At 51.8% G+C, this 16,893-nt stretch overlaps 1 protein-coding gene across 2 annotated transcripts in view; it reads right to left on the reverse strand.

The window, feature by feature from the left end:
- Positions 1–16,893, reverse strand: part of SLIT3 (slit guidance ligand 3) — a 718,206-nt gene that overhangs the window by 111,878 nt on the left and 589,435 nt on the right. For both annotated transcript variants that reach the window (XM_027520392.1, XM_027520393.1), the window contains exons 13-14: positions 7,758–7,901; positions 6,195–6,358 (exon numbers count right to left, since the gene is read on the reverse strand). In XM_027520392.1, the coding sequence (XP_027376193.1) occupies positions 6,195–6,358; positions 7,758–7,901 (308 nt within the window). The remainder of the gene's footprint in view (positions 1–6,194; positions 6,359–7,757; positions 7,902–16,893) is intronic.

The raw sequence follows: 16,893 nt of genomic DNA on the forward strand, positions 1-16,893 counted from the left end.
ATGCCTTGGGTATACATTTTCCCTTCAAATGGAAGAAGAAAAGCAGTGGTCTCAGACCTAAAGACCTTCTTCCCCTTGGCTGGCACTCGGACTAGACTTAAAGACCTTCCCCTTGGCTGGCACTTGGACTAGACTTGGGGAAGAGCGACTCCCTTGTGACAGAGACATGGAGGCAGATCTGGGCTCGCCCCGCCCCGGTGGGCTTCTGCAGCCCCCCTTTCAGCCCGGATCTGCTAGCTGGAGGGGGAGGGGCACTCTGTGTCCCTCTCTGAGTCCTTCGCGACTGCTCCCCGCCCCTGGACCCCCGCCCATGGTGAGGCTGGCCCGGGAGAGGTGGGTCTGGCGGAGGCGGGTGCGGTGCTCCAGAGCAGAGAAGAGGTGTCCGGCGTGGCGGGCCATGCTGCAGGAGAGCGCGGTGCTTTCCGCGGTGCTTGACAGAACCATGTTCCGTTTCCATCGTTCCACCACATGGTTAGATCAAGCACAAAGGAAAGCCCCGCGGCGACTGGTCAGAGTCAAGGTCAGGAAGCAGCGTCAGAGAGAGGACAGGAGCGCTCAGAGGAAGCAGCGTGGAGCAGCGGAAGGCAGAGCAGGCCCCCACCGAGGGTGATTAGTACCGGGGGCGGGATTCCACAGGAACACGTCCAGAGACCGGGAGCTGCTGCCCTCTCGCCCCGCCCACAGGGGAGACAGGAGGAAGGGAGGAGAACCGACGGGAGGCCACTGGACACTCCTAACTCCGGAGTTTCCGGGCAGGACACATCCTTCCCAAGGGAACTAAGACCGCACACATATGTGATCACGTCACAGGCCTGAACTGAGACTCTGCACCCCACTCAATCATCTTCTCTGTTCTCTGCTGCCGCGGGCCGCCCCTTGGCCGGGTGCCTCTGTAACCTGTTCCCCTGGCACCTTCAGTAAAGACACAGGCCATGCTTCCCAGTGGTCCGGCAGAGCTGCAATGCTCTTCTTTAGTACAAGTCCCTCTGCCGTCTCCTCAGTATCCTTCAAGGCCCCAGAAGCTCTCTGGCGTACGGACCTTCATCCCAGATCACTCGGGTGTGGCACGGAGACACGGTGTGTGTTCCCAGCAGGGGGAGTCAGGGCCAATCCGGGGCCTTGGGTCTGGGGCTGAGAAACCCACAGTCCAACCATTATGGCGGGGTGCCTCTCTCAGACGGAGAGAAGGAAAGGAAGTGCGAGGTACCAGACTCAAGGGTCCTTCCTGATTTCCTCCTTGACTGTGAATCAGGAAGTGGGTTGGAGAGACCAACAACCAATCGTTTTGTTTGCCATGGCCCAGATGAGGGTGCTCAGCCTTTATACCCTTGTCTGCACTGGATTGGGGGTGGTGTTCATGAACTCCCACCCAAGCCACAGGGAGGAGAAGCGTGCATCCTGAAGAGACCAGAGTCAGGGCTAGGTGACTGGGACCCTCTGTGTCCTGCCCTCTGACAGGAGGGACAGGGTCACTGTTCCTCCACAGTATGATTGTAGGAAAGATGGCGGCAATATCTTGACAGCGTAGAGGTTATCTGCATTGACTGACTGGTTAGTCCAAGTCACTCTACAGCTCCGCACCTGGTTCCGCCTCTTGCTAAGCCCTCTCTGACTGGCTGGAGTTGGCCACTGTCATTTAGACTCAGCTCTGCTTTTGTCCCTCCCTCTCCCCTCCGCCAGTCAGGCAGAGCTCTGCAAACACTCTGGTCTGAGGATTTCATACTCAAGTTTGATCAGGCCCTCAGTGCCCGAGAAGGGAAAACCCATCCGTTCACGCCCCTGCCCCCAAGCCTTAAAATCTCCTTCTGCTTCTCCTCCCAGACACAGCTGGGAAGCCAGACACCCAGCCTAAGGAGGGCCTCTATGCTTTGCAACAGCAGCCCTCAGATTGGTTTGGTTTGATTCTCTTTGGTTTCCCTCAACAGAAGGAAATGGAGGGACCCAGGAGAAAAGTAATCAAGAATCTTCTCAACATTAGAACGCCTAGGTTACAGATCTTGTCCTGAGAATGCTGTTATTTGTTTAGTTGCTCAGTCGTGTCTGACTCTTTGAGACCTGATGCACTATAGCCCGCCAGGTTCCTCTGTCCAAGGGATTTCTAAGGCAAGAATACTGGGATGGGTTGCCATTTCCTCCTCCAGGGGATCTTCCTGACCCAGGGATCGAACCCGCATCTCTACACTGGCAGGCAGATTCTCTACCGCTGCACTATCCTGAGAGTCCTACTCTGTAATCTCAGATAAGACTTTCCGCTGCTGGCTTCAGCTCTCTAGCATGGCCTGAATGGCCCCCAGGGGCTCCAAAGCTCTGTGGTGCCCGGAGAAGTGTCCTGCTCTGTGCCATTTCTGCACAGACAAGGACACAGAGGATGCCACTCTGTACTTTTCACCAGGAGTTTCTTGCCCACTGAATCTCCACACACAACGTGGAGGAGGCAGGTCAGAAGACAGACAGCATTTTCCAACCTCCAAATGCTCCCCTGAGGATGGGCGTGGGGTCTCAGGCAGCCAGACGGTGCCTTCTGAAGACTTAATCTGATGGTCAGATTACCGCAGCAGGCAGCACTCACCTCTAACCCGATCTTGCTGCCTCGGGCATCGGATGTGGCTGATGGAGGCAGACACAGGGCAGCTGGGAAGCCAGACGGCCCAGCCTAAGGAGGGGCTTCATGCATTGCAATAGCAGCCCTCAAATTGGCTCCTAATTACATCAGCTGTTTTTGCAATGGGGGTGCTTTTAGGGGAAAGTAAAATGCAGACTTCTTATCTGTCAAATTCAGTACATATCACCTGCCCCTCCCTTCTTTCTTCTTGAGCTTCCAGGCAACAGAGCTTCAGAGCCACGGCTGCTGCGTCCCTCAAGGCTGAGCATGTCTGGGTCCCAGTGTCTCTCAAAGCCAAGGCCTTCGGAGTTCACCAGGACCTAGCTTTCTCAGCCTCTCTTGTCTGTAGCTGTCAGGATTACCACTGCTCTTTCTCTATCTTTATAGGAATCATCTTTCTGCTTAGTATTGATGAACAAAAATATTTTAGACAAGGTGAGTCAAAAAACCCTGTCCCTTTCTCCTATTTCTTTTTTTTAATTAAAAATCTTTTTTTCAGTAGTTGTGGCTCCTGGGCTTTAGAGCGCAGGCTCAGGAGTCATGGCTCCCAGGCTCAGTTTCTCCGAGACACAGGGGATCTTCCTGGATCAGGGATAGAACCCATGTCTTCCGCATCAGCAGGTAGATTCTTACCCCTGAGCCACCAGGGAAGCCCTCCCTAATTTTTCCTTTTTAAAATTCCCGATCATTCCTACCCCACATAGGAAAAGAAGCCAGGGTTCCTCACAGCAGTCCCCAATCTTTTTGGCACCGGGGACTGGTTTCGTGGAAGACAGTTTTCCCACTGACTGGGACAGGGTGGATGATTCCAGGGCATCACATGTATTGTGCACTTTATTTCTAATCTAATGCTGCTGCTGGTCTGACAGGAGGTACAGGTCTGTGACCTGGAAGTTGGGGACCCCTGTGTCCAGTGTGAACGCAGGTAGCTGGCGGCAGAGCTAGAGTTAGAACTAAGCTCTATTGTTTCTAGGTCTGCCGGCTGATTCCTCTTTCTCCTAATTAGTTCTGTCTGTACCTCATCCCCAGTCCCAGCCTACAGTCATTCTGAGCCAATGGCTGACCCCTGGGCTGGTTCCACCCTGCTCTATGCCCCAGGGTTTTGGCATCAATCAGGATGTTGAGATCAGGATCGGACCCCCGTGAGACTGAGGGATTGGGGTGGGTAGACCGCACCCTGCCTCCTTGGCATCTTATCACCCCTCTTCTTGGGCACAACTGCTTGTCAGAGCTAATTAGCTCAGTCCTGGCCAGACATGGGTAGGAACAGAGTGGGTGGGAGGGATGATGGGCGTAAGTCATGAGGAAGGGGCCTGGGGAAAAGATGGATGTGCCTCAGGGCGCAGAGACAGAGAGCACACTCCCCTCAACTTGCTGAGGGCCCCAAGGGGGGACCTAAGGAAGGAGTTCAGGGCCTGGGGCTGGGGCCACAGGCTGGGGGAGGTAGTCACCGCAGCAGTGGGGCCTCCTTCCCAAAGGCCCTGCCCTGCCACGTGCTCCATGGTGTGGCGGGGCGAGCCAGCCCTGGGTTTAAGCCTGCCCCTACCGTTCACTTGCTGTGATCATGGCCTGCCCCTTCACCTCTGAGCACTCAGCGCCTGCTGCTGCAGCAAGGGGACCGCTCTTGCTGCTTTTGAGGGAGGAGACGGATGGGCCCCTGGGCTGGACACCTGATGTTTGTCAAGCAGAGTAAAATCGAAGCTTTATTCTCACCTAGACACACCAAGGACAAAGCTAGTGGCAGAAGCTGAGCTCTGCTAAAGAAAAGAGATAAAGTGCCCAGTCCTGAGGTCAAGGAGGACTCCCCTGTCTGCACATGCACAGGAAGGTTCCTTTGGGGTCAAAAATGGAGGGGGCACCACCCCATAATTAGTGTGGATACCCATCCATAGACCTCTGTGGAGGGATTCATCTAGGCAAAAATTTGCACACACATCTTGGTCCAAGAATGAGTCCCGGTGTGGAGAAAGAAACAAGATAATGAGCCAAAGGTAAACAAAGACCTGGAAAGACTGTCTGATATAAGTGATTTAAATCCTTTCTTTACTTAGCTCCTCACTCAGGACACCTGCACTCCTTTCCGGGTATGTATTTCTGTCTTGCTTCCAACTTAAATAAATAAACTGTTTCTCTGTGTGTTCTCCCATATGTTGTGCTGTCTCTAATAATAAACTTTGTACCTGTTTTGCAGTTTTTACCTCCTTGAAACAGTTTTGCTTTCAAACTGGGGTAAGAATCAGGGAACTTGGCTTCTGGATGCTAGCCCCTGGCGGACTGGCAGGTAGGTTCAATCCCTGGACAGGGAAATAAAATCCTGCTTCAAGACCCCTGTCCCTCTCAGAACAATCTCACCTGACTCCTGGAAGAAGCAAGCCCAACGAGGAGCCCTGAGCACAGTGCTCCTCAGGGGTGAGAGACTGCTCTGTAATCAACACTTATTCTGGGGAAGACAAACTGAGATCAGTGTCTCAGACTGCCACAGAGTCCTTGGGGTCCCTCCAAGCCCTCTCGAGGTATTGGCTTCTGCTGAAAAAAATAAGACAGCCCAAGTTTATCATTCTGGAGACACAGACTGAAGAATCTGACTTAGAGGATAAGAACAACAAGAAGAGGTGGAGGCTGGCCTGCTGCTCTCCTCCTGGCGACTAGGATCCATGCCGGCTTTCTCCCCAGGAAAACCCACCTACACACGGCGCTCAGGTAGGGGAAGAAGACCGGTTCCTGATGACACACAGATGGCCAGGGTTGGCTTCAACCCTCCTCACCACGTCATACTATCAACATCTCACCACTGGGAGCACAGAGCAGCTTGGTGATTTTTTTTTTTCTTCAGTAGCAAACAGCAGAAATGACAGCCATTTCTAACTGCCTGTTCATCCAGCTCATGGGTCAAGGAGAACAAGTTCTGTCTCCAAGATGAACTGAGAACTCGCCTGCCACTCACCCCCTGCTTCATTTCCAGGTACAGCAGGGAGGAAGGTTTCTAGAGAGAGCTTGAAAACTAGAGAGCAAGGCTGTGCTTTCTTCCTGAGCAACACTCTCTGTGGTTCTCTCCAGGATCAGTAAGCACCCGTCTAGGGTGGAGGGGAGAGCAGACATGTCTGTGAAACCTACACTCTGGGTTAAGGGCTGTTCCGAAGGTGGCTTTCGAGGGCAAGAGGAAGCCCCCAGGACTGCATGTTTCCCGCAGCCTGGCCTGGGGTAGATTTAATTTCTCTATCTGCCACTTGGGGAGCATGGTTAGGAAACTAAAAGCTAAGGAAATCAATCATATCCTCTAAGAGCACATGTGTCCAAGCTGCCTCATGGCCTCGCTTCCACCTGGCTCTGGAGATCTGTGGCTGCCTGGGTTCTGTCTCTCCAAAACCGCGCCCCTCCTCCCCCCAGTGCTTGTATTGTGTGTGTGTGTTTTATTTTAAATCCATAAGCTAATTGGTTTTCTGCAGGGCTAACTGAATTTCCCCAATTTAATTTGCAGAGATGCTCCCCAGGAGCCATTACAGCATGCGATGTCCTCCAGATTGGATTATCGGCCTCTCCGGGGCTGCTGTACTGAGTCGGAAGGTGGGGCCCAGCCCCGTAACCTGATTACCTGAGCAGCGGAACTTCTTGCTCTTGATCTGGCTGATGCGCTTGTTGGCCAGCCGGCGTGGGCTGCTGCAGCGGGCCCCGCTGGTCTCGATGGGGTTGTCCTGCAGGTAGTCAGCCAGCCACCTCAAGTGGCAGTCACACACGAACGGGTTTTGGGCCAAGTGGCTGCGAGAGGGACAGGAGTTCATTAGGGGGCCCTCGGGGCTCGGTTTCGCCACCGCCCCCCTGGCACAGGCGCTGACGGTACAGCTCCAGGCTCCCGCCCTCAGTGCCCCAGGAGGCCTTGGGGGTGCCGGGGCTGCTAAGACAAGACCTCCAGACAAGACCTGGATGGGGGCCTGAGGCCTGCTGTTGGCAAAAGCCAGTCAAGGTGCAGCTGGCACCCAGTCTGGGGCATCAGCCTTCCAAACCCTCCCCACCTGGGGCAGGACCCAGGTCTCGAACCTCACCCATGACACTGCTGACGGGCATAGTAAGCTGCGGGCTTAGAGTTTATGCGGAGAGCAGACTGAATTTTGTTTTCCAAGCTCAGGAACACCCGGTGCATAAAGCAGCTGGTGTGGCATCGGGCACAGGGCGGCTGTTCCATTTACAGTAGCAGGTTTTGCGGTTATTATCCTCAGCATCACGGGGGCGTCAGCCCCGTGGGCTCACTGAGAAAACCTTCCACAGCGCCGCGCAGTGCTCAGCACGCAGTCGGGCTTCAGTGTGCGGCAGCTGTCCTTACTTTCTGTGGCTCCTGTCTCTGGCTCCAGGGGCAGTGAGCGCTAGATGACTCAAAAGGCCTCCAGAAACCCCCAGGATCGCGGTCAGGCCTGGCGCTGGGGCGAAGGTCTAAGCTGAGGGGTGTAGCCATCGGAAACACAGGCTGAGATCTGTCCTCAGGTGTCATCTGTCTAATGGAACTGTTTATGAACATCTGATATTCTTGCCTGGAGAATTCCGTGGGTGGAGGAGTCTGGTGGGCTGTGGTCCATAGGGTCGCAAACAGTCAGACATGACTAAAGCAACCTAGCACGCACGTATGCCATGCTTGGAAGTGAGGAACTCCTCTCAAAAGAGGGAGGTGAAATACCCCTGCATTCTGTCCCAGAGACTTGGCTTTGTGGTGTGGACAGGGACAGGTATTAGTGGGCAGGAATGAGTTTTCAGCAGAGACAGAGCCTGCTCAGAGAGAATATAGCACCCAGAGTGGTTAAGACAGCAGGTGAACCAGCCACTTGGGCTGGATTCAAATCCTGCTGCTTAGTAGCTGTGCAACCTTGAATAAGTTACCTCACCTCTCTGTGCCTTGGTTTCCTAACAAAAATGGGGCATCATAGTAGCACCTACCTCCTAGGGTTGCTGTGAGGCTTAGTGGTTTGGATACAGGGAAACCATCCTGTGGGGCAGTGAGCATGGCGTGAGTGCTCAGGACAGGCCCTCTAGCACTGTGACTGGTGCTCTGCTCGGGCTGCAGGCTCCGGGGCTCCTCTGGGACGTGCCCGCTCTGCCTGGGTTGTGAGTGCTCTCTGGGACCGCCGGCGGCGGCCTGGGCCTGTGCTGGCACTCCTGACATACTCACAGTGTCTGGATGGCCTGCAGAGGGGCAAAGAGCCCCTTGCTGATGGTCTGCAGCTTGTTGTCATACAGGGAGAGCAGGCTGAGGCTCTGCAGGTCCTGGAACGTGTTCACCCGCAGGCAGTTGATCTTGTTGGCATTGAGGAGGCTGCAGACAGAAGAGAGGCCACTGACTGCCTCATCCCGGTGAGGCCTGCGGAGCAGGGGCGGGGCTGCTGGCCTCCCAGAACCCTCCTGACGGCCAGGCCCCCCCACCAGAGAAAGAGGGGACCTGCGGGCCTCCGGCCATGCGATCTCCTACCACACCCGGGCGCTGGCAGCCACGCAGCACGGACGCCGTGTGGCACATCAGCCCCTTGAGCCTTCCCCTGCACCCACGGCCTTGGAGGAAGACTGGAAATCGCACCCTGCGTGTTCCACTTTCTACTGTAGAAGGCAGAGCCTCCAGGTCTCAAAAAAAAGAAAGAAAGAAAGAAATCTTTGGCACAATTGCTTGTAAGCTGTAGCTGACTAAGAGGTAATTTTGATTCAGAAAATTCCTCAGAATTCTTCTGGATCACTGATCCCATTGGGAACCTGCTGAAAGCCGTAGGTCATCCTCCCAGAAAAAATTCAGCCACAGGAAGGCATGAGTGCACACACACACGCAGTCTCAGTCTCTCACACAAACACGGAAGGAGCCCTCGTGATTCTGCAAATACGCCACGAGCTTTGGTCCAGGCCTTCTGAACATACTCTCTACCCCTTTCATCTGGAGACTCCTTCTCCTCCTCTGTATCTCAGCTCAGATGCCACCCCCTCAGACAGGCCTACCCTGACCACCTCATTTCCAGTGCAGCCCCACGACTGCCCGTCATAACCCCCGTTTACTCCCCTCACAGCCCTTCTCTCAACTTGTGATCAGAAGATATTTGCCTCCTACTCAAGACAGTACACAAATGATATATATTTTATTCTTGCCTTTATTCCTAGTACTTAGCCCAAGCATTTATTAGGAAATACACCTGGCTCCAGCTCTGACTCCAGGGGATCACACTCATCGAAGGTGACACCCATCCCCCAGGGTCAGCCTTCCTATCCACGAGGGCTGTGGCTTTAATTCTTCAGAACCCTGCCCCCCACCAAAAACAAAGCTGTAAAAGAAAGCTTTCTGGCGAAAGGAAAAGAAAGCTTTCTGGCGAAAGGCTGGCCCAGCAAGTGTGAAGCCTTGAGGGTTACAGGAGTGTTTCCAGGATGTGGCTGCCAAGGCAAGCACTTTGGGTCCTAAAAACCCTTTATGATCCTAGACTGATGAGCTGTGCCCTTCAAACTCGTGTGAAACTATTTCTATTTCTCACTTGCTCTTGAATGAAAGTGAGGGGCTACTAAACTAACCAGCAAAAATCTTGAATTGTAAAATTTTCTCTTTTTAACACTGGCTCAGAGCTTCCCTCCCGGGGAAGGACCCGAGAGATACATCATGGCTGGCTTGCCTCTAGAGTTCCTGGTGCCAAGGTCCACAAGACTGGAGTTGGTAATGGAGGGACTGCCATGGGAGCTCAGCCATCCATGCCACCTCTCCATGGCTGCAGCTCCGTCCTCACAGGGGCCCCTGAGCATCCTGTGCGAGGTAGGCAGCTGCGCTGGTGACAAGAGGAAGCACTGCCTGTTTAATCTGGCTAATGATGGGCAGGGGTCCCAAGGGTTCACACAGGTGGCCTCCTGCCTCTAGGTGGAACAAAAAGCTCACGTTATTAGAAGACTTTTCACGTTTTCCAACGTGCTTTCCTGACATCCTGTTATTCTCACAGTCACCTGGGCAGAGGGGCAGAGCCAGCCTCACATGTTAAAGGCGAGGAAACTGAGGCTGAGAGTTGGGGGAGAGAGAGGGGAGTTGTGCAACGTCATGCATTTCCAAGGAGTATGCTGGAAGCAGTTATGGTGACTGAGGTCTCTGGAGGATTTCCTTCTTCTTTATGAGTGCTTTATCTACCCTGCCCATATGTCTATCCCTTTGCAGCAATTTCCCCTCAAGAATATCCTATGCTTTGTATATTAAATTTTACTCAAAGTCACTCCATTTGTCGGTGGCAGGAGGCGGGGGGGCGGGGCATTCCAAGGAAGATGCTATGGAACAGAGAAACAGGGAGAAAAGAGAGAGAGCCCAATAGGGCTAAACCCCTATGAGTCAGGAATAGATGCTTCACACAACTATTTTTTGGTTTTCTTGTTAAAAAGAAAAATAAAGTGAATGGTAAATGATTTGTTCCAAAGCTTGATATTCAGGGCCTTTTGAGGGAAAAACTGAATGAGGTAAAGAGACCAGGTCTGAGGTGCTATCTCATGACCTAAGGACAGACCCTCTCTGCAGCATCCTGCAACATGCCACATGCAACTCTTTTCATCCAGCCCTCCCAGTGTGCTGAAGGTGGGGACAAAGCTACCCTGAGGTGTCACCTCATACCAGTCAGAATGGCCATCATTAAAAAGTCTATGAATAGCAAATGCTGGAGAGAGTGTGGAGAAGAGGGCACCTGCCTACACTGTTGGTTGGGAGCATAAATTGGTGCAGCAACTATGGGGAACAGCATGTAGGGTCCTCAAAAATCTAAAAATAGAACTACCATATGATCCAGCAATCCCACTCCTGGACATATGTCCAGACAAAACTTGAAAAGATGCATGCCCCTTAATGTTCATGAGGCATTCTTTACAACAGCCAACACATGGAAGCAACCTAAATGTGCATCAGCAAATGAATGGATAAAGAAGATGTGGAGTACACATATATGTACACAGGGAAATATTACTCAGTCATAAAAAGAAGGAAGCAATGCCATTTGTAGCAAGATGGATGGACCCAACGGTGATCATACTAAGTGACGTTAGTCGGACAGAGAAGGATAAAACATGATATTACTTACATGTGCAATCTAAAATATATACAAATGAACTTATTTACAAGACAGAAACAGACCCACAGCAGAGAGAGCAAACTCATGGTTATAAAAAGAGAAAGTGGGGTGCGGACTGATAAATTAAGAGTTTGGGAATAGCAGATACCAACTACTGTATATAAAACAGATAAACAGCAAGGTCCTACCACATAGCACAGGGAACTATATTCAATATTTTGTAACAACTTATAATGGAAAAGAATATGAAAAAGACCATATGTACATACACACATACATATGCACAGACATGTGTGACTGAATCGCTCTGCTGGACGACAGAAACAAACACAACACTGTAAACTAACTATACTTTAATTTAAAAAGTCTGGATATTTCTGTCTGTCTCTCTCTGCCACACACACAGACCATAAAAGATTTTTATTTTCTCCTGGAAAAAACCCAAAACAGCTGTCCTAGTCACACTGGGTATATGGGAGGCGGTCACGGAGCAGCTGCCCTCTGTAGATAAGACCTGTGCTCCATGGGCCACCGTCCTCACCGTTCCCTACTGCTTGCCCCTCTCAAGGGGACTGATGCCGAAGCTGAAGCTCTGAGACTCTGGCCACGTGATGTGAAGAGCCGACTCACTGGAAAAGACCCTGATGCTGGGAAAGACCGAACGCAGAAAAAGAGGAAGGCAGAGGATGAGATGGTTACATAGCATCATGGACTCAATGGACATGAATTTGAGCAAACTCTGGGAGATAGTGGAGGACAGAGGAGTCGGGCGTGCTGCAGTCCATGGGGTCTCAAAGAGCTGGACATGACTTAGCAGCTGAACAATAACAGCAACAACAACTCAAGCTTATTCTCCCTACCTTGTCTGAGTGCTGCTGCTGCTAAGTCACTTCAGTCGTGTCCAACTCTGTGTGACCCCATAGACGGCAGCCCACCAGGCTCCGCCGTCCCTGGGATTCTCCAGGCAAGAACACTGGAGTGGGGTGCCATTTCCTTCTCCAATGCATGAAAGTGAAGAGTGAAAGTGAAGTCGCTCAGTCGTGTCCGACCCTCAGTGACCCCATGGATTGCAGCCTACCAGGCTCCTCCATCCATGGGATTTTCCAGACAGGAGTACTGGAGTGGGGTGCCATTGCCTTCTCCGACCTTGTCTGAGTAGGAACTGAAATTTGAGACCTGAGGGCACATTCACAAAGACAAACTGCAGAACTGGGTTCTGGGGAATGCTAGACACCAGATAGGGAGGGTGGCCACGGGGAGAGTGGAGTGGCGTTCCGATCCACCTTGAAAGGGCATCCAGATCGCAGGCCACTCTGGCAACGCTCCTCACCCATCAGGACTATCGAGGCTTCTTGTTTTGATCCAGATGCTTTCTTGTTCCCCTTTGCTCCTAGACCTCTCAGCATGGGATCCTATCGCAAAGGTGGAAGGCATCAAAACAACCCAGGCTGGCACGATTATGAGGCAAAGATAGCGCGAGCAGCAGGAGCAGAAAGAAACACAAAAGGGCAGCGCCTCGGGGTCACTTATTCTCCCCAGGAATGCTTGGCTCCCTAAGGCAAGACACATAGGTGCAGGGAGAGATAAAGCTAAGCTGCTTATCCAGATTTAGATGCCCAGGACCGCCTCACTGATTCCCAGCACCGGCAGCATCCAACAGCCTGTCCTTCTGTCCTGTCTCCTCTGGGAGGAAGGTTGGCAGCTACTCAGCTCAGTCTGGCTTCCATAAAAGGATCTCTCAGCTATCTGGTACAAGAGGACAAGAGCTGCAGGGGAATTAAAAAAAAAACAACAAACACCCTAAAAACACTAAATAAAAAAACCCCACTCTATGATGGAGCAAAGAGACAGTAACTAACTATTTGAAATAGGGTTCAGCAATTCTGTAAGAAGTTCGGAACACAAGCCTTCTTCCTCTTTCAATGGAGGGATTGATTCTGTCCCCATTCATCCCCCTTTGAGGAGCAGTGGTATAACGGCTGTGCGAATTAATAATAATGTAGCATTGTCTCGAGAGACTGCAGCTTTGTGAGCAGCCCTGTGTGAAAGGTTTTCCAAAGCGCTTTTCATGTAGTGTCTCCTTTCACCCTCACAGTAGCACTGCGATTGTCCTCATTTGGGGGATGAAGAAATTGAGGGTCAGAACGGTGGTGGATTTAACCAAGGTGATAGTGAAGCTCCAGTCTACCTGAGTGCAAAGTTCATCTCTCACCCACCACATGGAGAGAAAAATCCGTATTCTGCCCCTGTCCTTGGTGGAAGGTATTCCCTGTCCCTGGGGAGCTATTTTTGCCAGCTTGGGAACCCACCTGGGCACGCTTCAGGTTGATGGAGGTCTGGCTGGGTCTGGAAGACTGCTTGCCTCTTGGCTGTGAAGAGGCATCAGGAGTCCCGCTGGCTCTTAGGGAGTGCCCAGCACCAGGTGGGTGGGATGGGATGCCCTCTGAAATGCTCACTAAACCTCCATGGGCACGATGGCAGGCTCTTCCCTGAGTGGCCTGCACCTGTGCAAAGCAGGGTCTCAACCTTCAGAGCCCACTGACTAAATGCTGACTGGGGAGCTGGTATGCTTGGCCCTGTACTCCCCTCAGCCTGGGTTCTCACATGAGGCGGACCAGGGGAGAGTGAGGAAGCAGAGACAACAGCTTCCCTTATGCAAGATGGGACGCTCTGGTCCACCTCGCACAAGAGACAGCCTGGTACTCAGGGTCCAAACTTTGATCCCCAACTAGGTCTCAGCTTGACGGCCTGGTGGATCCGGTGAAGGGGAAGGGAGGTATATTCTGTTCATAAATATTTCCCCGGAAGCAGATCCAACCATCTATCGGGGCCATCTGCTCCCAGACCCACCTCCCAAAGGAAACTCAGAGGCCATATAAACAGAAAAGAGATGGAGGTTGGTGGGGAGGAGGGTTTGAGAGGATCCTGTCAGGTGAACCTGGGGCCACATGACCTAACAGGTAATAAACACTGTGTGTGGCCGGCGCTCTCCCAGCCCTTTACAAATAATAACTTGCTGAATCTCCCGACAGCCTCAAGAGGTAAGTGCCCGTCCGTCCGACAGATGATACCTCTGGCACATGCAAAGTGTAAGTATCTTTGACTAAACTGGCACAACTAGTAAGTGGTAGGTCGAGATCTGGATCCATGCTACTTTAGTTCAAAGACTTTGCTGCTATTCCGACTGTGGGAAGTGCCTGCAGCTTCTGGGAGGAGGTGGAAGTTGGTTTTTTGTAGCCACTCCCATTGGCTTAGAGATGATTCTACAATGAAATGAAAGCACAGAGCCATGCTCCCCTCAGAGGAGATCAAGGAGAGTGGAGCACGCACACATCCCCTTCTAAATTTATGTCTAACCGTTAGCTCTGTGAGGCACTCTGCTACCCCGCTCTTCACCGAGCATTTTCAGCTTCCACATATGTTCCACGTCAAGAGGTATTAGCACTCAGCCCATTGACTAACCAACCTAACAATGCTGCTGAGAGATTATCCTTTCCAGAAGTTGTTGCCTTCAGAAAAAGCAAAGTGGGCAACAGAATCCATGGAGAGTGTCAGAGCTGGAGCCTGGGGTGGAGAAAGGTGGAATAAAATATCCAGAGTCCTGGGTCTGGGCTGAGGAAGGGCCCCTGCCTCCAGGCCTGCTGCAGGATCAGGCCTTGCTCGACCGGAAGAATCCCAGGGGCTTCCATCACTCACAGCAGCTTGTAGCCTCCTCCACTCAGGGTCCAGGTAACAGGAGGAGATGGGCCACAGAAGGGAAGAGAGGTTCACCCTGACCCCCACCCCCAGTCTCCCAAAAGAGGCCACAAGTTCGGGGTTCACTTGGCAGCAGCTGTTCTTTCTCATGACTGGCTCTGCTCCCGTCTCTGGCTACAGGGGCAGTAATGGGACAGAGGACCACTAAGACCCCCTTTCTGGCCACTGCCCTTGCCCACATCCCCTACTCCATTAAGATTCCCCCGAGCTTACAGCCTTAGCCACGAGGTTGAGAAAACACCAACATCTGGAGTCAGGTTTAATGATAAATTGCATCAAAATCACCTTGGCAACGCCAGTGGTTCACACATTGATTCAGTGGCCTGAGCTCTCATTTGAATGGTATTTATATTCTCCACATCTGCCCACAGGTCTGCGGAAGACAGCAGTTTAAGGCTCTTCCTCCTACTTACACTGTGTTTGTCTGCACATGCCAAAAGCATAATGCAAACCCCGATGCACAAGGTGTTCTTAGGAAACTGGTGTCAAGAAAGAGGGTAGCGGCCACGTTCTGGAGAGTAAGTGAAGCCCTCCCGGGAAAGACCACGGGACAGGAGGATGAGCCCAGCTTCCTGCCAGGAACCTGGGTGCTTCATGGAACCTCCTTTTCTTAAAGTGAGGCTGGAGGGGGTGGCGCATGGTCAGCTTCTGTTTCATTAACACTCAGATGTTTATCATGCTATGGAGGGGAAAGATGGTACCGACAACCTCAGGGCATAACCGTTTCTCTGCCTCCTCCAGTAGGGGAATCATTGTTCAAGAATAGGCTACGGGGAACATGCCCAGTGGTGGGATTGCTGGGTCATCTCTGTATGTGGCTGGACCTAGAGTCTGTCATACAGAATGAAGTAAGTCAGAAAGAAAAAAACAAATACTGAGTCTTAATGCATATAAATGGAATCTAGAAAAAATAGTACAGATGAACCTATTTCCAGGGCAGGAAAAGAGATGCAGACATAGAGAATGGAGATGTGGACACAGTGGGGGCAAGAGAGGGTGGGGAGAATTGGGAGATTAGAACTGACACGTCTACGTGTACGCATGCTAAGTCACTGTAGTCACGTCCGAGCTTTAGTCGTGTCCGACTCTGCGACCTTATGAACTGCAGCCCTCCAGGCTTCTCTGTCCAAGGGATTCTCCAGGTGGGAATCCTGGAGTGGGTTGTCATACCCTCCTCCAGGGGATCTTTGCAACTCAGGGATCAAATCCGCGTCTCCTGCATTGGCAGGTGGGTTCTTTACCGCTGAGCCACCTGGGAAGCCCCGGACATGTATACATTGCACAACCACAATAGACAGCTAGTGCGACGCTGCTAAAAGGCACAGAGAGCTCAGCCCCTGTGGGATGCGATAACCTGGAGGGGTGTGACGGCGTGGGTGGGAGTGAGGTTCAAAAGGGAGGGGACATATGTACACCTACAGCTGATTCACTTCACTGCACAGCAGAAACTAACACAACATTGTAAAGCAATTTTATTCCAATAAAAAAAGGAATGGGTTGCAAAGGCTCTGTTATGAAAGCACACTCACTATGTGTCCCTGTGAGTATTTCCCACTATTAAGCACTGGCATAAACTATTAGTGAGGATGCCAATTAGGGGAGCCATTCTGGACCCCTGATTAAGCTGCAGTATTTAGAGTTGACCCCTTTGTATCTTCTCTTTTAAATTTTTTCCTTTAGAATTAACCCTCTGCCATCCTGAAACTCTTTATCTACTAAGTGCAATAAGGGCCACTCTTGTCTTAGGATAAACATGCTCTCATCCCTCCCATATGAAATATGAGGGATTTATTTTGACCTTTGGTAACCTCCTGAGGCTTCCCAGGTGGCTCAGTGGGTAAAGAACCTGCCTGCAATGCAAGAGACACTGGAGATGCGGGTTCAATCCCTAGGTTGGGAAGATCCTCTGGAGGAGGAAATGGCAACCCACTCTAGGATTCTTTCCTGGGAAATCCCATGGACAAAGAAACCTGGCGGATTACAGTCCATGGGGTCCCAAAGAGTCACACGACTGAGCATGCACGCAAGGCAACCAGAGGGAAGCTGAGATACTGACAAATCAGACAAGGGAGCCAGCACCTGCTCTCAGGAGATGGAGGGCTTGTGTGAGCTGGCCTGCTCCTTTCTTCCCCAACAGCTACTAGGGTCACATTTGCCTATCTGATTGCTACCTGGTTCTGAATCAGTCCTTTAAGAGGGATAAACCCTTTAACGAGGATAAACCATCCACTCAATGACCAAAGCATGGAATGATTCCAGAATTTAAGTCTCCCTAAGAGACTCAGCTTCCCTTAGGAAGCTCCAGATACACAAGAGAGGGAAGAATTCCTCCCTCAAGAATGCATGACAAGGCTTCCCTGATGACTCAGTGGTAAAGAATCCGCCTGCCAATGCAGAAGTCACGGGTTCAATCCCTGATCCCAGAAGATTCCACATGCTTCGCAGCAACCAAGCAACCATGGGACACAACTGCTAAACCCGTGTGCCGCA

Source organism: Bos indicus x Bos taurus, chromosome 20, assembly GCF_003369695.1.
Source record: "Bos indicus x Bos taurus breed Angus x Brahman F1 hybrid chromosome 20, Bos_hybrid_MaternalHap_v2.0, whole genome shotgun sequence".
Classification (NCBI taxonomy): Eukaryota; Metazoa; Chordata; class Mammalia; order Artiodactyla; family Bovidae; genus Bos; species Bos indicus x Bos taurus.